Source organism: Magnolia sinica, chromosome 5, assembly GCF_029962835.1.
Source record: "Magnolia sinica isolate HGM2019 chromosome 5, MsV1, whole genome shotgun sequence".
Taxonomy (NCBI): domain Eukaryota; kingdom Viridiplantae; phylum Streptophyta; class Magnoliopsida; order Magnoliales; family Magnoliaceae; genus Magnolia; species Magnolia sinica.
Genome location: NC_080577.1, coordinates 39,905,983 through 39,932,292, shown reverse-complemented (window position 1 = coordinate 39,932,292; position 26,310 = coordinate 39,905,983). Strand labels below are relative to the sequence as shown.

At 38.3% G+C, this 26,310-nt stretch overlaps 1 protein-coding gene across 2 annotated transcripts in view; it reads right to left on the bottom strand.

Moving 5' to 3' along the window:
* LOC131245952 (mRNA-decapping enzyme subunit 2-like) overlaps positions 1–15,843 on the bottom strand; it is a 50,068-nt gene extending 34,225 nt beyond the window's left edge. The window contains exons 1-4 of one of the 2 annotated variants that reach the window (XM_058245775.1): positions 15,575–15,841; positions 9,604–9,699; positions 5,343–5,494; positions 4,148–4,275 (exon numbers count right to left, since the gene is read on the bottom strand). In XM_058245775.1, coding sequence (XP_058101758.1) covers positions 4,148–4,275; positions 5,343–5,397 — 183 coding nt within the window. In that variant the 5' untranslated portion in view covers positions 5,398–5,494; positions 9,604–9,699; positions 15,575–15,841. Of the gene's footprint in view, positions 1–4,147; positions 4,276–5,342; positions 5,495–9,603; positions 9,700–15,574 lie in introns of both variants that reach the window. The other variant, XM_058245773.1, reaches the window with a different exon arrangement.
* Positions 15,844–26,310: the final 10,467 nt, after the last annotated feature.

Genomic DNA, 26,310 nt, shown 5'->3' with positions numbered 1-26,310 from the left:
CTCGTCTCTCATCCACAAAGAAAGCTGCGCTGATGTGGGTGGTCGTCTTCATCTCTGGTACACCCGAGTAGGTCCTCCGATGTCCCCATCATAGGGTTCCTCTATTAAAGAGTTTGGTGAATGGTTAAAGTGGAGATGAGGCATTTCAGACGATGATGTCATGCTTAAGGTGCTTAGTAGACCTTTTATGTGGATGTCTCTGTGACCGAACAAAGATCTGGACAAGATTATCTTCTTGGTGGCTGTTCTTGGGGATGGCTTTATGTCAACATCGTTTAGATGACAAACATTTGAAGTGTTCAACATGAAGGAGGTATGAATCCAGATTCTAAAGTTTTGAGTTCTAGATTCAAGATGTGTTTTTGGTGTTCAACACGTGTCGATGAGACTGTAGAAATTGATCCACTCACAACTGGTCGCAAAGAGTTGCGAATGGCGAGGATCAAAGTCTAGATGAAGAAGACCAAGGCAGGTCTGGAGAAGTTGGTAATTGCAATTGGGTTTGTGTCCATCTCAATTGGGCTGTGGAAGGAAGCTTCAGCTAGAGACGATAAGGAGGCGGACTCGGGCGTCACCCAAAACAGGCATGCCTTGTCTTAGAAGTCGCCAGAAGGTGGGTTTCACAGTGGGGGAGACAATGGTGTATGTACTCCTGTGTCCTGTGGTTCACCAAATCCACCTAGTGATATGTGTCACAACGAGTGTGTGGTGTGTCAGCGGAGGCCACAGCTTCCACCGCTGATGATGTCACAGTTGTCTAAACTAGGAGGCTCAAATTTTTGAAATGGCATTCATAATTTCATACAAAGCCTAATGCGTGTGTGGAGTGCAAGCGCGCTAGCTATGTTGAGAGGATCTGCTCATGGGAAGTAGAGGGGAACATTTTTGGATTGGCACCCATCTCTTCAGTGACCTCACAGCTCCTTTACTGAAGAAGGCAGATCCCAAATAGTGTCAAGCCCATATCTGGAATGGATGTCGATAGATTGTCAGTCATTCAGGGACAAATGGTTATTACAATAGGTTTTGGTGGAAGGTGGAGTGGGAAAAGCACCTTGTTTGAACGGAGAAGGGGGGATGGGACAGATGGAAGGTTTTAGAGGTATACAAGTAGGAGATGCATCCCTGGGGTCAAACAGCAGTGACCCATGCCAATGTAACTGTTATGTTCAAAGGCTAATTCCCCCTGACTTTTTTTCTGCATTTGTTATCTCTAAGCGTGGGCAACTGATGGCTTAGACTAGTTTGGGTGAGACGTGGCAGTAGTCCTCAAGTTCAAAGATTGGGGAGGTATTGAAAGTATCTAAGGTTAATGTGATTATCACCTTGCCCTGATCTCATCAACCGTGCTGGCTCCAATGGGGTTGCGGAAATTTCTGGCAACACTTGGTACTGGAGAAGAGAAAGGGAGATATGCGTGGGTCTATAGGAACTAAGGGAGCTAGTGGAAGCAGTTCAAAAATCCTTGGCATGGGATTCCATGGCTGGGTTGAAGATTTAGAGGCCAAGGAGGCCCTAGTAGTAGTAATGGACCTAGTTCCTGAGCTAGTCCTTGAAGGGGAATCGCAAGAGTCTCCATGGATCAGGAGGAATCTTATAACTAGTTTTTCCCAGGCCCTCCTAACAAAGTCCTTAAGCAATTTTGCTAACTTCTTTTGTTTTTTGTGGAAATATGCCATAGCCCACCTGTTTTTCTCTCAGTTGTTTCAAAGTTTCCGGTGGTTTTCTTTTGGAATAACTTTATTAAGATTGGAATTTTTATTCTCTGATTTTTCGCTCTCATTTCTAATTGTATGGGCCAAGTAGCATAATCCATGCAACCGTTGGGTAATTCCGCCCAGTGTTTTGAATAGCGCCCATGGCATATCATAGCTACAACGCTACGTAGCATTAGCAAATAGTGTAAATTCCCTATAGCATATGCTACAGAGGTTGTAGCGTATGTAGCGTACGGGTAGCATATGTAGCGTCATAGCGTGCGTAGCATGCGTAGCATATGTAGCATGTGAGTAGCGTATGTAGCGTACACTACGCCTTTTTTTAAATAAATGGTAATTATATTTTGTATTTTTTAAAGGTAATTATATTTTGTGTGTTGTATTAATACTTCAAGCTATGGGATTTTAATTTCTTTTCTTACTTGTGACTTGTGGTTTCAATTAAACATTATTAATTATAGTTTGCTTAAAAAGTTATTGATGTGATAATAATTTGATTTGGTTTATGTGTGTGAATTGGCTTTTGATAAATGATGATTAATAACTTGTTTGAACATGCTTATACCTGAAAAAATGAACAAGCTTATACTCATGCGACCCAACTGCCCTGGTTGTGATTCATGCAGTTATAACATACGTATGAGATTTTACCTTGAACTATTGGCCACCCTGTGTTTGGATTAAATGGAATTTGGTTGTGGACTTACCATCTTGGTAGATCATTGTGCCTTGATGACTTGTTTGAGCAAAATCTCATTTGTGCCTTGTTGGCTTTTGTTGAGAGGAACCCATTATTGGATTCATATACTGGGATGGTAGGACCTACTTGTTGGACTAAGTCTAGCCACTAGTTGAGAGGGTTTGTTAAATGGGCTACTTACGAATCAAATTAATAAAAGTTGGATTAATCATACATTCATTGCACGCGGGCGTTATCGGGTGCATGGTTGACTATTTGAAAGAACGATGTACTGTTCAAACGACCCTTATTTCATTTGAATGGGTCGACTTTTTGAAAGACCTATTCTCTTGCATGAATGGGCTGACTATTTAAAGGTCCATTCATTGGTCCGGCTGGATTGCATCACCAGAGCGAAGAATATTCATGCATTTAAACAAGATGTGTTATAAAGTGGGATTGTTTTGGTATACTTTTTATGAAACTATACCTGATTAATTTCATAGATTTTTCTTTTTACAATTTTCCTATTTTCCCCCTTTCTATTTTAAAATTTTTTCAAAAAATAAAATAAAATGTGATCAATTATGTGATTATGCGATCCCATAAGCGATCAGGCACAAGCGATCTTGTGTGCAATCGCTTATGTGATTGTGCGATCACATAAGCGATCAAGCACAAGCGATCACTCAAGATCGCTGATGCCATTTGACAAAACTGGTCTTGGGTTTGAAAGTAAACCTTAAAAAGAGCGAGATGCTGGGCATTCGAATTTTTTCCTAAATTGATCATTTTATTGAAAGAAAACAAAAACATAACAGGAAAGAAAATGAAACAAATGTGTCAAATAACCATTTGCTCTAAAAGCTCGAGCCGTTAGAGGATGGTGTATCAATGTATACCACATCAAATAACCACTTGCTTTAAAAGCTCGAGCCGTTAGAGGATGGTGTATCAATGTATATCAAGGGATTTTAACAAAAGGGAAGAGAAAAATACAAGCTAACCACCCTGGTTAGGATCCCCAATCCCTAATAAGGGAAAGCCAAGTGTACAAATATGAACACTTTCAAAAAGCATTGGTGTATCTGTTATCAGATAAAAACAAGAACAAAAGTGCCAATTCCACACAAATAGAGGTGTGAAGGAGTAAATTTCCCATAAATAAACAATGCAATCATCATATGCATTCACTAATGGAATAAAGAGTTAGAGGCAGCCTCATGTGGTTTGATGGGTTTCAAGACTGCAATCGCTGGCTTCTCACCTAAAGTATGTTGATGATGCTTCACATTCATGTAAGCTACTGCAATTCAACAATTTCCCCCTCTCCAATTGAATTTAGAGGGTGGCATGAGTTGTGTTGCGAACATGGAAATGGAGAACTTGATTTGTAGTAGGATCTTTGCCAGGGAGGTAAGTTGGACTGTTGGAGTCCTTAGAACAGGTATTCTAATAGCTTGAGTTTTCTACGCATGCATGCTCAGAATTGTTACAAGTTCTAATCCAGCCATCCATATACAAGTGCATGCATGCATCTAGATGCACATATCCAAACATGAATAAATCTGTATGGAAACTACATATAAAATATTCAGTTGACCAAGTGAATCAAGATTTTCTTTAATGCAGAGAGAGAGAGAGAGAGAGAGAGAGAGAGAGAGAGAGAGAGAGATTTTGGACAGAATTCACGTCACAAGAAAAAAGATAAGACTGGTCCAGTTTTCTGCCTTTTCAAAAATGAACTTACCCGTTCATAAGATTCATCCAAAATTATTGCTCCAGTTACTGGAACTCGAACCTTATAGGAAGTGAAGTCCTTGTATATGTCATCAATGTGTGCAATATAAGGCCTCAGTGCAGCACAGCTATTAAACACTATAAAGAATTAAAGAAAACAACGACATTCTCAGAAAGTCATATCAAAATCTCATAAATGATTTTGCTAACATAAAACCCTTGAGCCAACATAAAGCATCAAATATCTACCATTAAAAAAATGATAACAATATAGGTTATACAATTAACAAAGCCACCAATTCTTTTTTTTATTAAAAAGAAGGGATGCACCCAAGAATAAGTTATGAACCCCATAAAGGAGAGGGCAAGACATGACAAAGCACCAAGGTTCAAAAGCATGCACACTGTCAACAGGTACCCAGACATGGGGGTACCCAATAGACCCGACCTGATTTTAATGGGTCCAGGTCCATCTTTTTCAGAAATCTTAAAACAGGGTCAGGTTGGAGCTGCCATTTTGGACCCGGTCAAAAATCGGGTCTAGTCGGGTTCAGTACAGGTCCACCATCTTGGACCGGTTGAAATCAGTACGGGTCAGGCCTAGTTAATTTTACTTGAAATTTATTTATATATATATATATATATATTAACGGAACAAGGTTTGGTAAGCCATATATGCATGTGAGAGAATCCATATACACCAGGCAAGTGTCAAAACAGCACACTAGCGTACGATCTAATCCATCCATCAATCAGGCTCAACCTTGTAAAATGCCCTCATTGGACCTGAGACCGAACCAGGCCTGACCCGAACCCAATCAGGTCTCGGTCCAGGTCCCCATAAAAGACCCGAACCTGATCAAACCGGCTATGGGTACTCTAGGACCCAACATGAAGCCAACCTGTTGACAACTGATGACCTTTTTATCCCCTGGACAAGGACAGGCTGAAACTCCCTCACTATATATCAAGATCATCATAAGAAAACATTCACAATCTGCCAGGGTGTTCAGGTCCTCTCCACAGATACTGTTATTGACTTGCCCGCTATACAAAGTGATATTTTAGTCAACATTTGCTATCTAAATATGAAAACAGCCTACATGGCTCTGCAAAACTTTGTTCTTTATTTAAATCTCATGGACCCATAGGCAAGTAATAAACCACTAGTATAGTATATGACAAAGGTTATAGGATTAGGATACTCAAAGATGTGAATTCTCTAAGTGAGAGAGCCTTCAGTAATGGATTTTGCTCCATCGAGTTGTCCTCATAGAACCAATGTGCTTGCTCCACTAGAAATAAAATCCTCTCGAACGATTGTAGGTCTTCTTGTGGTACATTCAGAACAAATCGACTGCAACAAAAAAAAAAAAAAAAAAAAAGAGATGCAAATTGTTTAGCGTTAAATAAAGCACAAGTTGATCAAGAGTGAAATTTTACACTAAGCCAAGTAGGTGATTGTAGAAACAAACTCCCTGAGCTGGAAACCCCATACTACAACGTTTGACAAAAAGCAAACATATTCTCAGGTAATATACCTGATAAGAGAAAATCTTGCCTCTCGTATTGTTTTTCAACTGTGAAATTTATCCTAGGGTGTATTATCAAAGGGCATATTATGTAGTTTGTGTACACTGATCAAGAGAACTCATCTATTCCTCCTGAATTTTGAAGGGATTCAAACCTTTCCCTGGTATTAGAGCCCTACAGTTTCTTCTTTTCTCTTAGCATTCTTCCAATCCTTCCTCATTCTCTAATCTTTCTTTCTTCTATCTTTCCTTCTTAAAAATAAATAAATTTTGAAAGGTCATCTTTCCTTCTTCAATCACATACTCTCTTGCTTGTTCCTAGATTATTATTTTTTAGTCTTTCTTTTACCTCTCCTCTCCTATTCCCATGTTTCTGCCTCTTATCATCGGTGCACATGTCCTGTATTTCTGCTCCTCTTATTACCAGTTCAGGTTAGTGTTATCTTTCCTACCTGTGTAGGTGAGTTCCCTCCCACCCCCATATTTCTGCTCATCTTATTATCAGTGCACGTTAGCGCCATCTCCTCTCTTTCCATCTCCCTCAGTCCCACCCTCCCTCTGAATTCTATGTCATGTTCTTTTTATCTTCCTTCAGTTTCCTACTTTTCTTAGATTCTGAATCTTTCCTTCCCACATTTTCACTTCATCAATAGCAAATCCTATCTCTCTTGAAGTAATTTGGGTTCAAACTATCTTTTTGGAAGAGTCAATTTGTTCCATTCTTCAAAGCCAAAAATCTCTTTGGCTTTCTTGATGGCTCCATTCCCGCCATCAACAATTCATGGACTAAATTCATCACGGGCCATATGGATGTCTATTGAAAAATTTCTCCAACATTCTTAAACGCATGAGATGCAACTCCGTTTCCAGCTTCAAATGACCAACTGTAGCACACTTTCTACTGTTGAGTACCTTCATAACGTCAAAAGTGTTTTTGATCCCCTAGCTGCTAGCAGGCATCCTATTTTGGAAGATGATCACATTCTTCAAGTTCTTCATACTCTTTCCGATCTTGGACAAGAATAGGCCATGTTCACCACCTCCATAACAACCAAAAACAATGCATTTGTTTGATGAACCGTGTAGAATTGTAGGGAGAAGAGAAGAAGAGAGATGGGAGAAAAGGAAAAGAGAGGCAGAGAGCAAGTAAAGAGCTCTCACACTCCACCCCTTGTATTATTGGATTAAGACTAACAATAATAATGTTTAATTATAAAATTGCCCCTCTTACTTAGTCCCTTACAAAACTAAGGCCCATGGGCCTAAAAGTTAACTCCAAAAAAATATGGAACCCAAGCATAAGAAGTGGGCCACCCAAAGGGGACCACTCATCACCACATGTGCTCAAGATAAGAATAAATAACACTCTCCTTCAAGCTGAAGCATATATATCATGAATGCCCAGCTTGAAAAAGAATCGATCTAGATGAGCATGACCGAGAACCTTCGTAAACATGTCTGCCACTTGATCTTGGGACTTGAGATACAGCATGCATATCTCCTTGTTAGCCACATTTTCCTGAACGAGGTGACAGTTCACTTCAATGCGTTTAGTTCTCTCATGATAAACTGGATTGTTGGCAATGTGCAACACAGCCTAGTTATCACGGTACAACCTTATCGGTAAGATCCATCACAAACCCAAGCTCACACATTAATGTCTTCAACCAAATGAGTTTGCATGTTCCATGAGCCATAGCCATGTACTCTGCTTCTGAACTTGATCAAGCAACAACACTTTGCTTCTTACTTTTCCACATAACCAAGTTGCCTCTCACAAACGTTCAATAACCTGTAATCGAACGTTTGTCAGAACGAGAACTAGCCTAGCCTGCAACATAATATCCTTCCATTCGAAGATGTGCATGCTGCTTGTAAAAAATTCCACAACTAGGGGCTCCCTTTAAGTATCAAAGTATGCAAAGCACTGCCTCCATATGAGACACCCAAGGAGCCTGCATAAACTAACTCAATACACTGACTGGATAAGTGATATCCAGTCATGTAATCATGAAAGACATCAATTTTCCAACAAGCTGGCGATATCTCCCTGGATCATTAAACAGTTCCCCTTCATATATACTCAGCTTCACATTATTATTCATGGGAGTTTCGACTAGCGTAGCCTCCAAAAGACATGTCTCTTCTAACAAATCCATCACATACTTCTTTTGTGACAAGTTTATCCTCATATTCGACCTTGCTACCTTAATACCAAGAAAGTATCAAAGATACCCTAAATCCTTCATGCAAAGGTGTTTCTACAAGAACTTCAATTCAGAGATACTTGTATCACCAGTAACAATTATATCGTCCTCATATGCAATTAAAACAATAGTGCCAGTCATGTTTCGAAAAACAAAGAAAAAAGGGTCTGCTTGATTGTCTCATCCCAAAATGAGGTACCGCCTTAATAAATTTCCTGAACCATGCACAAAAATTGACTTCTTCATATGACAAACTTTATCAGACTTCCCCTGAGAAACAAAGCCAGGCATATGCTCCATATACCTCTTAATGCATATCACTTTGAAGAAACGCGTTCTTCGTATCAAGTTGGTGCAGAGGTCGGTCTAAATTGGGAGCAATGGAGATCACCACATGAACGGAATGAAGCTTGGCCACGGGAGAAAAGGTGCCAAAGTATTCAACCCCTAACATCTGAGTGTATCCCTTTCTAAGCAGTCGAGCCTTTAAACGATCCACCAAGGGATTATACTTGACAGTACATACCATCCGCACCCTATTGCACATTTCCCTACAAGTAACTCGGCTAACATTCAAGCCTGATTTTGATGAAAAGCAACCACTTCTTCCTCCATAGCATGCTTCCACCCATCATTGTGAAGAACCTCTTGGAAAGAACAAGGAATAGACACAAAGGACAAAGACATAGCAAACTACCAAAGAGGAGATAAGTCATGAAGCAAACTACGTATACCCTTATGGAGAGCAATGGGAAAATCTTCCTCATTAGGCGATACTGGGGAAGACTCAAGAGAAGAATCTTCATATGGGGTGGCCTGATTGATAAAGGACATGTTGGTAAGCTCTCCATCACCTTTCTTGGAATGCTAGGAGTATATCTATACCGAAGGAAGATCTGAACATTCCACAAGAACTTGCTTAATGAATGAAGTTGTGTCTGGCACCAAAGGAAGAGTGTAGAGCCTTCTTCAAGTTGCAAAGATTTTCCTCCCTCAAAAAATTATGCAGTACTCTCGAAAAACGTAACATCGGCTGACACATATCGCTTATGAGAGAGAGAGAGAGAGAGAGAGAGAGAGAGAGAGAGAGATTTCCCACATAAGACTGATGAAGGCATCCTATTTATTAAATAACATGCAACCAAAATTACATCACTCCAAAAACCTTTTAGAACATTCATATTTAGCAGCAGGGCTCTAGCAACCTCAAGTAAGTGAAGATTCTTACTCTCCGCAACTCCATTCTACTGATGTGTGTACATGACATTTGGTGAATGAGATCGTGGTAGGAAGGATAGGAATGAAAGAGGTTCGATGTATATTCCCTGACACTGTCAGATCTCATAATACATATTTTAGCATCAAATTGAGCTTGTATTTGCATATAAAATTCTTTAAAACATGTAAAGACCTCAGAACGGTCTTTCATCAAGTATAACCATGTATTTCTAAAGCAATCATCCACAAAGATAACAAAATATTTAAAATCAGACAAACTGAAAACATGAACTGGACCCCAAATATCTAAATGTACCAAGTAAAAGGGTTTACCAATTATCACTAACGTTATGTTCACAAGAAAGAAAAAACACTCTATGATGCTTGCTTAACTCACAAGCTTCACACTCTAACTTAGACACATGTGGCAAAGACGGGACAAGACTCTTTAAACTATTCAGGGATGGGTGACCAAGCCTGGAGTGCCACTGATGAGGAGAAACGTTGACCTGCAAAGCTACTCCAGTTCCCTTTATTCCACGATCGTAATAGTAGAGCCCATTTAATTCATGTCCTCCACCAATCATCTTCCCCATCTTTAGATCCTGAAACACACAATAAGAATGATAGAATTTGATAGAACAATTTAGGACTTTGGTTAGTTTACTAACAGATAACAAACTCAAAGGAAATTTAGGAATATACAAAACTTACGATAATGAGAGATTTGGGGTAGGATAGATAGTACCAACCCCAGAAACACTAGTAGATGTAACATCCATCAACTAGGGTCACAATGGGGATGAATGGAGAATGAAATAACTGAGACAACACAATACGCTTATCAGTCATGTGATCATAAGCACCATAGTCAATAATCCATGGGAAACTCTTAGAGAAAGTGAAACATGTCGTACCTAACTGGGCAAAAGTAATTATAGAGGAAGAGGCATGGGTAGATTAATCTCTCAAAAGCTTGGCATGTTCTTCCTTAGACAATGTAATTGTGTCACCTTAAGAACTCGACTCAGCATGTGCGGTAGAATAGTACACTGCCCGTCAGAACAATCCTCCGATGAGTGGACATGATTAGCCAACAATGGCTTTCTCACTAGTTCCCAATAAGTCTCAACTATGTGATTGTTGAGGCCATAGTGTGTGTAATGTCGATTACCACGGCCACATCCAAAATATGTGCCACGATCATCCCAAGTATTTGGGCCTCCAACATGACCTCCCTGTGGGTCTCTACCTCCAAATCAACCACCGTGACCTCGACCACCTCTGTCCCCATCTCCTCTACTAGATGTAGAGATAAATGCAGATTGATTAGATGAGGAGGAGCCCTATGTGGTCATACTAGTTGTGCGTTGAACTCTAGTGAATGCTTCTATGACAAATGTGATCTCACTCTCTCCAAGAATTTGAGATCTCACTAGCTTGGACTCAAGACAGAGGCAAGATGAATTTTGCTACATGAAAATCCTCCCTCTGTCTTTAGAGTCTCAATATTGGTTGACAATTGACATTGGTTGATACACATTCAATTCTTCCCACATGCCCCGCAGGACATAATAGTACTCCCCCATACCCTTATCTTCCTGCTGGAATGAAAAATATACTCTATAGGAGTTCATAGATACACGTGAGATTCTTCTCGCTCGAATACATCTTCTTCAAATTATCCCATACTTCTTTGGCAATCTTGAAGATGACATTCGCACTAATATGTGGCTCCATATGATTCCACGACATTGCCCTAATTTGGGCATCTTCGGGTACCCAATCATCATAATTTGTCACAGTTGTATCAAGCTTTGGGAAGTCAAATATTTACGTCTTTGTTTCCCTATCAAAAGGACCTCTATAGATGTGGCCCATTGTAAATAATTTGTTCCATTTAGTTTAGTTGATGTGATTTGGAAATGCATCAATTCAGGTGCAAACTGCAAACATAATATTGTACTTTGATTCATTTCTAATATCCATCTTGATAGGGAGAAGAACTTCAAATGCACGCTAGGAAAAAGGATTCAACTAGATTGATTGTCGCACACGTAGAACATAATCAACTAGATCATTACTTGGTCTTTTTAGCTTCCATTCATACAACTTTTTCCTTTGATCTAGATCATCAATAATCTTCACGCACAACTTATTTATAGCCTTCAAATCTGACCACAACCTTCAAATCTAAGTATAGATCCAACTGTAGATGAGAGATGGCCCACTTTGACCCATCACATGGGTATGCATAAAAGTGGACCTTTCACACCTTTGTTGAACATGATTACACTACCCACCAAGTGATGGTATAATGAGAAAATGTGGCTAGGTTAGATCAGCTCAAACACATTAGCATTTCTCCTTGACAAGAAGAGAAAGATCAGATGAAAGGAGGGAGAGAAAAGAGAAAGGTATCATATCAATGATGCTCTGATACCATGTAGAATCTAGGGAGAAGATTGGAGAAGAGAAGGGAGATGGGGAAAAATGAAAAGAGAGGGAGAAAGCAACTAAAGAGTTCTCATCTCATGCGCCCACCCCTTGTATTATTAAATTAGCGCCAATAATAACAATGTTTAATTACAAATTACCCCTAATTTTTTAAGATTACAAATTACCCCTCTTAATCCCTTACAAAACTAAGGCCCGTTGGCCTAAAAGCTATCCCAAAACATATGGAACCCAAGCATAAGAAGCGGGCCACCCAAATGGGACCATTCATCACCACATGTGGCAAGTGTGGACCCCATATGTGATCCACACGTGCTCAAGATAAGAACAAATAACCACGTGTTCAAGATAAGAACAAATAACAAACTATGTGCATTTCTTTTGACATGTGAAGAGAACACTCTCCTTCTAGTCATGATGCTACTGTTGGTATAGCATACCACACAACAAGGTGATTTTGGTGATCAAGCGCATCCCACTGCCAATGTCAATCGAGAAGATGCCTCTTCTTGTGGACAAGATCATGATCAATGTAGCATTAGAGGAATTATAACTGTGGAGGATGTGGCAGACATTGACATCAGACATTCAGTCCTCACAGTAATCCTCATAATGGACCTAATGATGATGGTTATCTCTTTTACATGCCCTAGACTCTCGTGTCTGGGGACCATCTCTAGTACCATCTTCTACTAGTTTCCATTATGTCTGTTAATGAATTTACTCGTTACACTTGGCTTTATGCCTTTATTTTTATATATCAAATCTGATGTTTTAACTTATTCTTACATCAGATTTATTAATTCCTATTATTTTAAATATTTAAAATAAATGGATTCCCAAGTCAAACCATTTAGGAGTCAAACTAGTTGGACTAACCACCCATAATAACAGGTTGGTGTATTGTCTGAGTTTTAAAACATTAATAATGTTAAGGGGTCATTTGGATGGTGGTAAATGGTTTAAGTTGTAAATGATTTACTAGTAAATCACTTACAGTGTTTGGATAGCTTGTAAATGGTTTATATCTTGTAATTGTGTACTCACACCTGAGATAGTTTAGAGAAATAATTCATTAAAAAACATTCAAATGGCATATAAGAGTGGATTTTAAAGTGGATCATTGGGATAAGCCCATCTCACTAAAGCTTAGGGTTGATCCTCACATAAAACCAAGCAGTAGGTGAGCCATAGAAGTGGGTCCATGAATTCAAATGCTCTTTTATAACTTATAAGGCCGGTAGCAAGATCTGCTACCGTTGGCAGGGGGGATTGTGAGTTTGGAGAGAGAGAGAGAGAGAGAGAGAGAGAGAGAGAGAGTCGTTGGAGTTCTCATATACAATGTGTGTATCTCCAACCTTCAAAAAAGAGCCATTGGAGGCTTCTTCCTAGTAAATCATTTGCTAGCAAATGAAATCCCCGCTTTTTGTTGGCAAATGAAAAGGGGGAAAAGGTGGTAAATCATTTGTTATCGTTTGCATCTGGTTGAACTCGTGACTTCACCTATAGGCTACTAAGTACTGACTACCTACACCAGTAGAAAAAGGATGGACAATGGGACGTTGGCCGTGGCCGAGGACCCTTCGATGCCTAAGTCAGGTACTTGAACCTAGAGTAGGTGTGACTGGAGTCGGGATTTTTATGCGTACCTTTTGCTTTAGGTGGATGATGAATTTATAAGTTTTCTAGGCAGTCTGCATATCTGAGTGGATCTAATAGAAACGCTAGAGAAGCCCGTATTGGAGTGGGAATCTGTTCTCAAGAAAATCTTCAATTTTGCCTCGATCGACGTGATTTTCAATTAGGATCTCGTCAAATCGATCATGTTTTATACGGCATGGAATTCTCTTTGGATATTTTTGTTCCGAGGTCAAGGTCGGTATTTGAGGTCGAGGTTGGTGTTTGAGGTCGACATCAGTTAGACAGCTTGCTCGAGAAGATCAGGTTGGCTGATGAATCTTATTACCTAGCTCAATTGACTGGTTTAGCTTGGCCAACGGGTTCTTTGCCCAACTCGGCTTCTCTGGTGCTAGACATATCGGTGGTTTAGGGAGATCGCTCTGTTAATCTTTATCATGTGTCTCATATGGCTGGTCAGTTCGATTTTTCCAATAACAATTACCCCCTTACTTCCGAGTTCCATGTCCATGAGCTTGGGAAGTGAGGATTTGAACTGACGTATGAGCATCGGATTTTGAAATTCAAACTGTGAGTGGTTAGCTCGGTTCGTCCATCTTCCTCGATTTTGTCACCTAATGATGAAAGCAAGAATCAAAAAAGACGGTGAATGTCACGAGGATCAAGGAAGATATTATGACAGTTTCGCCGTACAATGAATCATGCACAGAGTGGCGAGCACTATTTCGTCTTTCAGGCAACTCACAAGTAGACACTTACCCCTGCTTCATTTGCTACTTCTAGGCGAACCCCGTGTCGCCATGTGGTAGAGATCGTGCATCGAAGCGTCTCTCCATGCCCTCGTGAATGATACTAGCATTAAAGGCATTCTCTCTTGGATGCTTATAAATAGGGGTTTTCCCTTCATTGTTCGCTCACCAGTCTAGCGAAGTCCGAGCTGTGCCGACTTGTTTCCTTCTTCCTCTGTCCACTTCTGCAGTTCGTCCAGAGACTTGACCTTTCCAGTATGTTCCCTATGTCTCTCCCTCTTCTCCTCTTCCGAGGATCTTTCAAGGGGCGCTTCTGTCTCAGGAGCCTTCCACGGGGAGTCCGTACATGATAGTGCGGACTCTAGGTTAGCTGCGTCTTCGAGGGACTCTTCACCGGCGATGGCACCTCATAATGAGGAGGCTTCTCCGCCTCAAGCGGATGCGGCTTCCTCATCTTCTCATGGATTGGCCTTATCGGCCAACATTTTTGTTTCCCGGCTGCGGCCGGAGAATTTGTGTGTCATTAGTCAACCTGATCATCTCGACCAAGCTATTTAACTGAGATCGACCTCAGATACCAACCTCGACCTCGGATACCGACCTCAATCTCGAATTCCGACCTCGACCTAGGAAAAGAAATATCTAGAGAGAATCCCACGCGAGTTCAACCAGATTTAAGAGATAACATCATTTACAACTAGTAAATGATTTACAAGCATTTTAGGGCATCCAAACGCAAGTTGTAAATGATTTACTAGTAAATCGTTTACAACTTGCCTCATTTACCACCATCCAAATGACCCCTAAGTGTTAATTTCAATGTATTAGTTATAATACGTGTTTATAGGTCACAGCAATTTACACCGACTTAGACAGCATACGTATAGTTGAATGTCTCATAAGACAAACAAAGAAACGCATGAAACTACATCCTAAGGTGCAAGAAAAGAGTCCATACAGATGAGAGATGTATAAATTGAAAGCAGATCCATTTATCTGGGGATAGCAAGTCATGAGACATTTAGGTGATGGAGTCATGAACGACAAGTCAAAACCAACAACAATGCAGGTATGTCTAAACTGATAAGGAAACCACCACTGACCTGCAGACTTGAATCTGAAAGATCGACTTCTGCTATGATATCCTACAAGCAGTGTGACAGAATAGAAAGACAAAACTATATCTCAGAAGCCAAGTTTTGCTAGCAAAGTGGACATCGTAACCCAAACGACACTAACAATAGCTTAAAACAAGACCCAAGTAGCAATTTCCTAAAGCATCTAAACCAGGACTAGATTTTCCGAAGCAACAATAGCAATGAAAATCCAGAAGAATCAAATATTTCCACAATTCCTTGCGTAAAATTCTCCAGCCAAATCGCAATAATACAGTCAATTCAACCAAACATGCCACTGAGTCTACATACTGGCGTTTCTTTAACCCCTGGCAATCAATTCATAAACATCGCGAGACTGAAAGCAAAATCCTCAGAATTTTCAGTTGCAGTAAGCAACATAAACCGAGAAAAAAATAAATCATCAACATGAAAAGAGGAACCGCAAGAAATCGTGAAAACAGAGTAGATAAGAAGGGGGAGTGAAAATGGCGGGAATATCTAAAGATTTGAAATCTGACCTGCATAGATCGTCGAGGAGCTCTTGAGGAGGAAGTATATTTCTCATGGGAGTGCTTGAAGATCGATGGATACCTGCCATTACAGAGACAGGGAGAGAGAGGGGGGGAAACCCTAGCTTTTGCTTCTTGAAATCCTGGTTTCAACGGAAAGCAGCAAGATCGGGGACTGCTGAGCAGTTTTTCTTCAGCTCTTTGTTGAGAAGACCCGAGAAGACTAGCGCATCGACGACGGATCGGGGTTAGCGTAAATTAGCGAGTCGGCAGGTAGGATGCGCCGAGTTGGTATGCGCACTCGACGAAAGCAAAAGCGATTCGCGCGGGAAGTGATTGAAGAGGTGAATCGCGGTACGCATGTTGATGGTGCACACCTGTGAGGCGTTGGGTCCGTCTGATCTTGAACAATTTTCAACGTAAACCGAACGATCATTCATTCATCATCTGGGACACCTGCCTTTAATATATATGGTTTCTTATTTTGTTGCTAGCCGTCTATCTTTCCAATGTTGTTGATATTCATAATTTTAAAAAAATTGGGCCACATGTGTTAACTCAAATGTGTGGGATTAAAACAGCGTCCAGAGTGCCACAGTCGTGCTCAAACTAGTTTTACTGAATATGACTCAAAATGCTAAATCAGCCGTGTGAGTGCCATAGTCATACTCAACTTAAGTTTTACTGAATATGACTTCAATGTGCCAAATTAACAGTAGGATTAGACTTGTGATGGTTGACTTGATTGTCCAACCACCAACGTACAGCATTCTAACCATTTAGAAATGATGGGTTAATATAAGTGTTATGGTTGAAAGCTCCTTTATGTTATCAAATTTGTGGAGTCAAAAACACTACTTGTACTTTGTGAAATTACATAAATGCAAATATTTGAAACATAGTATGGATGAAGTATGTATGGATGAAGCAAGTCTCAGTGTATGGATGTTGACTACATTAGTGAAGCACATGCTCAACTCAAGATATGTCAAGCCACGACATTGTCTCGCAAGATCGACTTCGAAAAACAAGACATGTTTACAAGTCAAGACTCGGGAATGTTCAACTGAATTTACAAGTTACAAGTCAAGATTCAAGATTGCGTAATTAAAGCTTTTAAGAAAAAGCTACATCAAGATTTCAAGCTTTACTTTCTTTAAAGGTTACATATCTTAAGGGTTCAATGTCCTTACTTCACTATTAAGGTATGTTTGACCTTAGGTTGACCTTTAGAGTAGGTCATTTCGGATACATAATGCAAATGTTATATATTTGGGAATCTGGTCTGCTTTAAGACTAGTTCTGGATCTTTCTTGACTAGTCCTAGCACTACTTCGACCTGTCTAAGATTTTCTTGGACCAGTCGTAAGTTTGTTGCAAAAATTTGAAATTTTTTGTTAAGCTTCGACCAGTCCTGAGGTCTGTTCGACCAGTCGTATGAACATTGTCAACTGTTCCTTCGACCAGTCGTGAACCCACGACTCCAACTAAAGCGATGTATTTTGCTTGGCTTTGACTAGTCGTGATCAACCTAAGACCAGTCGAAGGTATCCTTCGACCAATCGTAGACTACCTACGACTAGTCATGAAACTGCCTTATCTTGTCACGCTCAAATTTTCAAATATCTGTTGGTTCTAAGACCAGTCGTAGCAATCTCTAGACCAGTCGAAGATGCGATTTGCTCACCTATAAATAGAGCACGAATCTCTCAATATTGAGGACAGCTGAAGTAATTGTAATCCGGCCCTCTAAGAGATAAGTCTGTGCTTCATTTTAAGCTAAGTGTGCATATTTAATATTCTCTTTCTTTAGCTTTTTAAATTGATTTTGTTTCTTGTATTTCAATCTGATCTGAAAAGAGGAAGTGTTATTTTCCTTTTTCTGGAATCAAAATCAGTTAAAGCTAGCCTATTTTGGTTTAATTTAAAATCTATTAAAACATAGAACCATTATAAAGTGAGTATTGGATATTGAACTTTGACATTCGAACCTCTACTCCGACTTGGTTCTTCCGGGCTGCTACAAAGGAGAAATCCAGGTATTTTACATTATTATAACTTACATTCTGTTTTTGGTTTCTTTTGAGAAGCCAGAAAAATCTTATTGTGTTTGGTTATCTGAGGAGAGCCAGAAAACTCAGAAAGTGTGGGTTTTTGGATTGTGTAAGCCCAAGTTAAAAAGACACAACTGTGAAGGTTTTAGGTAAACGTGTGAAACCTATTTTGATAGTGAACGCTAATATCCCGTGTGAGGATATTAGGAGTGGAGTAGCATTCTGTGTGGCTGTTGTTTAACAGTTGGTGAACACACAAGCGAACCACTATAATCCTTGTGTATTGTAGTTTGAATGTTTGCTTAATTTCCTATCTTTTATCATTCAAGTTGTGAAATATATGTGTGGATGTGAATGTTGTAATATTTACATTTCAAGCACAGTGGAGAATGTTGTAATATTTTAGATTTAAATTCTTGCAAATTTTTAATTCTTTGCTATTTATTTATTTCTCTTTAGTTTGAGTTTTTGATACAAAGAACGTTCTAGAAATAAGGTTGTCCTGCCATAAATCCTTGGTTTTTATGGTGTAAGGTTATCCTTAGAACTGCATTTGTTTCAATCTCTCAATACTTGATTATTGAGGCTGCTTTTCATTTTAAGCATTGTGAATTGATTTATTTTATTTGGTTATCATTTTTCCGCTGTTATAGTCTAAATTTGGCATAGTCCTATTCGCCCCACCCCACCCCCAAGGACATATAGCTTGGCCTTTTCAAGTGGTATCAGAGCTTAATAGCTCGTTTTTAATTCTTTATTCTTAGATTCATTTCCTGAGCTAACGATCTAAACTATATATATATATATATATATATATATATATATATAAGATGTCAAATTTTGATAGCCTTTCAGTCACTAGGCCTCCACCATTTGATGGCTCCAACTATACTTATTGGAAAGCCAGGATGAGGATTTTCCTCAGATCAATAGATGAGAGTGTGTGGCAAGCCACAGTGACTGAATGGAACCCACCTACCACTGAAGTGACTAGGATCGATGGTTCAAAATCAATGAGAGTAATACCGTATTTCTCATGGACCACTCTTCAGAAAAATGAAAGTAGTGCCAATGCAAAAGCACTAAATACAATCACTTGCACACTATCACTGGATGAGTTCAAAAGAATTATATCATGTGATACTGCAAAGCAAGCTTGAGATATTTTAGAAATGACACATGAGGGTACTTTAATTGTCAAGAAATCTAAAGTCCAACTCCTCACAACCAAATTTGAAGAAATTCATATGGAGGAAAATGAAATGTTTATGAACTTTTATACAAGATTAAATGACATTGTAAACTCTATGTGGGGTCTTGGCGATAAAATCCCAGAAAGTAAAGTGCGTGCAAAGATACTATGCTCACTTCCTGAACGGTTCAACTCTAAGGTAACTGTGATACAGGAACTTCGTGATACGGACAATATAAGGGTAGAAGAACTAGTTGGGTCTTTACAAACCTATGAATTAAATTTTAAAGCTCCAAAAGGCAAATCTATCGTTCTTAAATCTTCTAAATGTATTACTTAAGAAAATTCTGATTTAGAAAATTCTGAAGATGATATGGCGCTTTTAGCAAAAAAGTTTTACCAGATCTTCAAAAGTAAAAAGAGAGTTGATTTTCAAAAATCAAATGATAAGAAAAGACTTAAATCTAAATCAAAAACTTGGAAATCTTTGAAAGATAGTCAATGTTACAACTGCCAAGAATATAGGCATTTAGTAAACAAATGTCTTAAAAAGGAAAAACCCAAAAAGAAGGGAATGTTAGCTACTTGGGATGAATCGTCTGATTCTGAAGCCTCTTCTGAATCAGAAGATTCTGAAACCGAGTCGGGCAATGAAGTTATAGCTCTTATGACTCTATCCAAGTTCACTTTTTCAGATCATGATGATTCAACTAGTGAAGAAAATCTGAATAGTGAACATGAAAATGAAGAAGTTCTTCAAGATGCTTACAATGCCCTATACAAGGAGAGTTGTAAAATTGCCGTAAAACTAAAACTTCAAAAAGAAAAGTTTTTAAAACTTAAAGAAAATTTTGAGTCTGTTGTTTTAGAAAAATCCCATATTTCAGATTATTTTGAAGAGACTAAATGCGATTTAGAATTCATAACCTCCCTGATTAATAATCTGAAATCTGAAAATGAGAAACTTAAAAACGAAGTATCTTCTCTTCTGAGTTTGAAAGATACATGGAGGTATGCTCAACGTGATTCGAAGTTAGAAAAACTTCTATCCGGATCTAGAAAATATAGTGACAGATCCAGGTTGGGCTATGATAAGAATATACCTTCTAAACGGAAGAATACTCCTCCCAAGTTTGTAAGAGGAGAAACCTCAAACTCAGAAGGGAAAAGTATTAATCAAAGTTTTTCTAAAAATATTAAATCTTTTCAAAAATATAAAAGCAGCTATGTCAACTATAAAAATCAGAACCGAAATCCTTTAGCTGAAAAGATAGTTGATTTCCTTAAGGAGCTCTTAAAATCTAACTCAGTGGGTCATTACAAATACAAGAAGACCAACTATACTTCTAAACCCAAAACAATTATGAAATGAGTTCCTAAGGTTACTTGCTTGGTTGCCCACACCGCTTTCAAAGCTATAAGTCATTCGAAGTGGTACCCTAATAGTGGACGCTCCAGGCATATGATAGGTGACAAGGCTTTATTCACCGATCTTAAAGATATGACTGATGGATCAGTCACATTTGGTGATGGTAGCAATTGCAAGATTATTGGTCAAGGTACGGTTCAACTCTATAACCTCCCCTTATTTAAAAATATTTTATATGTTAAGGGACTAAAACACAACCTGTTAAGTATATCTCAAATATATGATAACAATTATAGTGTGAAATTTTCTAATAAAGGTTATGAAATTTTAAACAAAAAGGGTTCTGTAATATTAACTGGTCGCAGGACTTCTGAAAACTGCTATATTGTAAGCAATGGTAGCTCATCTAAACAATTGTGTTACATGGTCCATACTGATGAGACTGAATTATGGCATAAATGCCTTGGACATGTACACTACCGTAATTTATACAGATTGAGCAAGAGAGAACTAATAAGAGGTCTACTAAAATCACAAAAAGTAGACAAAATATGTGGTGAATGCCAGTATGACAAGCAAACAAGGAGCTTTCACTGCCACATCAAGACCACTCGAGCTTCTCCATATGGATCTTATAGGACCTACCAAAACGGAGAGTCGAGGAGTCAAAAAATACATACTAGTAATCGTGGATGATTTTATCAGATTCACTTGGGTAGCCTTCTTAAGGGATAAATCAGAAACCCTTGATGAAGTAAAAAAAATTCTTAAACGGATCCAAACTGAAAAGGGCTCTCAAGTCTGTAAGATTAGTAGTGACCATGTATCTGAGTTCGAGAATAGCAGTTTTGAGAAATTTTGTAACGATCAGGGAATATCGCATGAATTCTCTGCGCCCAAAACACCACAACAAAATGGAATTGTGGAAAGGAAAAATAAAGTGCTTCAAGAAATGGGAAACGTATTGTTGAATAGTATGAAGCTCCCTAGAAATCTTTGAGCTGAAGCCATAAATACTGCGTGCTATATTATCAACCAAGTGTATATATGTAAGTCTGATAATAAAACTACTTATGAACTTTGGTTTGATAAGAAGCCTACTGTCAAATACTTTTGAGTTTTTGACAGCAAGTGCTATATTTTATGTGACTGTGAAAATCTGGAAAAATTTGATACAAAGAGTGATGAAGGGATCTTCTTAGGATACTCTTTAAATAGTCGGGCATATCGTGTTCTGAACAACAGGACTGGTGTGATTCAAGAGTCCATCAATGTAGTCATTGATGATCACTTGAATACACCTGCCCCAAGTTGAGATAATGATGTTCTTTTGATTGACAAACCAGATACTTCATCAAATCAAGTTAATTCTGAACTAAGGACTGTCAAAGATCATCCAACCAATCAGATACTTGGAAACCCTCTCACTGGTGTGCGCACTCGTAGACAATTAGAAGACATATGTAACTACGTGTGTTTTACATCCCAGATTGAACTGGTAAATGTAAAAGAAGCGCTTTTCTGATGAAATCTGGATGGTAGCTATGTAGGAAAAACTTAATCAATTTGTTCGAAATGATGTCTGGTATCTTGTTCCTAAACCTAAAGATAAACATATTATTAGAACAAAGTGGATTTTCAAAAATAAGTCTAACGAACTTGGTAATATTATTCGAAATAAGGCAAGACAGGTTGTTCAAGGGTACACTCAAATAGAAGGCATTGATTACGATGAAACCTTTGCCCCAGTTGCTCACCTTGAATCAATCAGACTTTTGATATCCATTGCATGCTTTAAAAAATTTAAAATTTATCAAATGGATGCAAAGAGTGCCTTTTTGAATGGCGATTTACATGAAGAAGTATATGTTGAACAACCTATAGGGTTTGAAGACTCTAAGCTTACTGATCATATATACCGTCTTAAAAAGGCTCTATATGGTCTAAAACAAGCTCCCAGGGCATGGTATGAAAAATTGACCAAGTTTTTACTAAGTCATAATTTTCAAATGGGGAGTGTCGATAAGACGCTCTTTGTTAAGAAACATAACGATGAAATCTTAATGGTTCAAATCTATGTTGATGATATTATTTATAGATCAATATGTACCAATATGACTGTTGAGTTTGCATATTTAATGAAATCTAAATTTGAAATGAGCATGGTTGGGGAATTAAATTATTTCCTAGGGTTGCAAGTAAAACAATAATCTGATGGTATTTTTATTTCTCAAACCAAGTATTCCTTAAACTTGATTAAAAGGTTCGGATTTGAGAATGGTAAGAATTTTGATACTCCTATGAGTACAACTTTGAAACTCTCAAAAGATTCTGCAGGTAAAAATGTGGATCCGAAATTATATCGAAGTATGATTGGTAGTTTACTGTATTTAACTGCTAGTAAACCTGATATCTCTCTAAGTGTTGGTATTTGATCTAGATATCAGTCTGATCCTAAAGAATCGCACTTCATTGCTGTCAAGCGAATTATGAGATATGTCGCAATTACTATTAATCTCGGTCTCTGGTATCCACTCGAGACTAGTGTTCAATTAGCTGGGTACTCGGATGCTGACTGGGCTGGTAATCTTGATGATAGAAAATCAACCAGTGGTGGTTGCTTTTATATCGAAAATTGTTTAGTTTCTTGGTTTAGCAAGAAACAAAGTTCTATATCACTTTCAACTGCTGAAGCTGAATATATCGCAGCTGGTAATGCATGTACGCAGCTTGTTTGGATGAAACGTATGCTAAGTGAGTGTGGAATTAAACAGGATTCTATGTTATTATATTGTGATAATTCCAGTGCCACAAATATTTCGAAAAATCCAATTCAGCATTCTCGTGCCAAGCACATTGACATTAGATTTCATTATATTCGTGAATTAGTAGAAGAAAATGTTATATCTTTGGAATATATCCCTACCGAGAATCAACGTGCTAACATTTTCACTAAACCGCTTGACAAAAGTAGGTTTAACAAATTGAAATTTGATCTTGGTATATACATTTTAAAATGATTATTTATGCCTATTTGTATCATATTGTATATATTTTGTTTAGATTTCAAATTTTGTAAAATATGCTGGAAATCAGATTTTTGGTGGTACTCGACCAATTGAGGATTTCCTCGACCTGTCATGACACGACCGGTCGAAGAAAGCCCACGACCAGTCGTAAATCGCGCTGTTTAACTTAAATTGGGGAAAATTTCATTTCTTCCTTATTTCAACTTCCTTCTCCAACAAGCCGACGCCCGACCAGTCAAACCCACCTTCCAAATCTGTCGAGGTTAGTATTCCATTTCCTTATTTCTTATGGATTTGTGCCAAGTTTGCTGCTATCTCTTGCTTGAAGTTGTCTATTTCTAGTTTTGTTGAGATTTGGGGTTTTTCTTCACCCAAATCTGATTTGAGAAAATTCATTTCTCAATCCATTGCAACACTTTGTTTCCTTCATATCTTTGTTACATATGACATCTAAAGGTAGAAAGACAATAGCCCATGGTCCATCTTCTTCCAAATCTACTCCTATTACCAAGCGTCATCTTCGGTTCTACGAAGAAGATCCATCTTATGTAGGTCCTGTTTCTGTAGATTATGTTGCACCGTATGATATCCTTACTATTCTTCAAACTATAGGTTGGGATAACTTATTGCATTTGGGGGGGGGGGGCAGCATACCAGTCTATTGCCCAGTCCATGTTCGCTTGCATAAGTGAGTTTTCATTGAAAAATTTAACTTTTAAAATAGCCACAAGATAAGGACCATTTGACGTTGATCATCATTTGATTTCAGCTCTTATGGAAATTTCTGTGAATGATGAGGGCAGTCCCATCCATATCTTATCTGAAAAACCCTCAGAAACTGAAAAACGTATGCTCACTAGAGCCTTATGCAATTTAGACGTACATTGGAAGCATAAAGGGAATGCACTCCCCTCAAAGTTTTTGTTACCCAATTACAGAGTTCTTCACAAATCTTTGTGTCTAACTTGTATCCTCGATCGGGTAATAAATCCGAATTGATGTCATTCATGGTTCGTGTTCTTCATTCTGTTGTCAGAGGTGTTCATGTTTGTTTACCATCCTTGATTTGTCACTCCATTATTCAGTTTCGACTCCATCCAGGTCACAGTGACATCCATTTTCCTTATTTGATGACTGTGTTGGCTACACATATGTTAGTCGACATGCCTGTTAGAGAGGCCCCGATCCATCATCTGATATTTAACAATTCTAACCTTAATAAGATGAAGCTGGATTTGCTTCCTGACAAAGGTGATGGTAATGGTGGTGCTGAAGCTGGAAATGAGGAGGATGCTAGTGATCTTTCTCATGATGACATTAACATGGATGATATTTTTGAAGAGCTTGAATCTAATTTTGCTAATGATCCAGATTATGAGCCTTCTGAGTCTGATGCGCGTTTACGTGCATTGGAGGAGAAGGTTGAGAATATGCATGTTTTTAATGTCACATAGTTCAAATATACGCGCAAATATCTTAGGCATTTGAACAAGGGCATGCATCAACTTGATCCTTCCATCTCTGCTCCTTCATCTGGTTCAGATTAGTTCTTTTTATTTTACTGGACTGTAATAACACTATTACTCTTCTGCTCTCCCTGTTTGTGAGATTGTTACTGCTTTTGACTTATCTCTATTTATGGATTAATTTTTTTATTCTCTCTTTCATTTTAACTCCTCCGCCATTTGATCATTGCTTCCTTTGTCCTATTGTGACAAAAAGGGAGAGAATGAATGTCTAATGGATGTCTATAGTATTGGATTTATGTGATGTATGTTACTCAGGAAGAGTATGTGCAGGTATGTACAGAGGTGGACTATATGTTGAATTGATTATGAATGTGGGCCAGTTAATAATAACTGGTGCATGAGTCTTTAACCATATATTCTGGTTTATGTAATATATCTTGAAAGTGTGTTTTGTCACTAATTTGACAAAGGGAGAAATTGTAAGTGCTATAGTTGAAAGCCCCTTTTATGTTGTCAAATTTGTGGTGCCAAAAACACTGCTTGTACTTTGTGAAATTACATAAATGCAAATGTTCGAGACACAGTATGGATAAAACATGTATGGATGAAGCAAGTTTCAGTGTATGGATGTTGACTATATTAGTGAAGCACATGCTCAACTTAAGATATGTCAAGCCATGACATTGTCTCGCAAGATCGACTTCGAAAGACAATACATGTTTATAAGTCAAAACTCGAGAATGTTCAACTGAATTTACAAGTTACAAGTCAAGATTTAAGATTGCGTAATTGAAGCTTTTAAGGAAAAGCTATATCAAGATTTGAAGCTTCACTTTCTTTAAAAGTTACATATCTTAAGGGTTCAATGTCCTTACTTCACTATTAAGGTATGTTTGACCTTAGGTTGACCTTTAGAGTAGGTCATTTCGGATGCATAATGCAAATGTTTTATATTTGAGAATCTGGTCTGCTCTAAGACTAGTCCTGGATCTTTCTCGACTAGTCCTAGCACTACTTCAACCTGTCTAAGATTTTCTTGGACCAGTCGTAAGTTTGTTGCAAAAATTTAAAATTTTTTGTTAAGCTTTGACCAGTCCTGGGGTCTGTTCGACCAGTCATATGAACAGTGTCGACTGTTTCTTTGACTAGTCGTGAACCTACGACTCAAACTACAGCGATGTATTTTTCTTGGCTTCGACTGGTCGTGATCAACCTAAGACCAGTCGAAGGTGTCCTTCGACCAGTCGTAGACTACCTACGATCAGTCGTGAAACTGCCTTATCTTGTCACGCTCAAATTTTCAAATATCGATTGGTTTTAAGACCAGTTGTAGCAATCTCTAGACCAGTCGAAGATGCGATTTGCTCACCTATAAATAGATCACGAATCTCTAAATATTGAGGACAACTGAAGTAATTGTAATCTGGCCTTCTGAGAGATAAATCTATGCTCCATTTTAAGCTAAGTGTGCATATTTAATATTCTCTTTCTTTAGTTTTTTAAATTGATTTTGTTTCTTGTATTCCAATCTGATCTGAAAAGAGGAAGTGTTATTTTCCTTTTTCTGGAATCAAAATCAATTAAAGTTAGCCCATTTTGGTTTAATTTAAAATCTATTTGAACATAGAACCA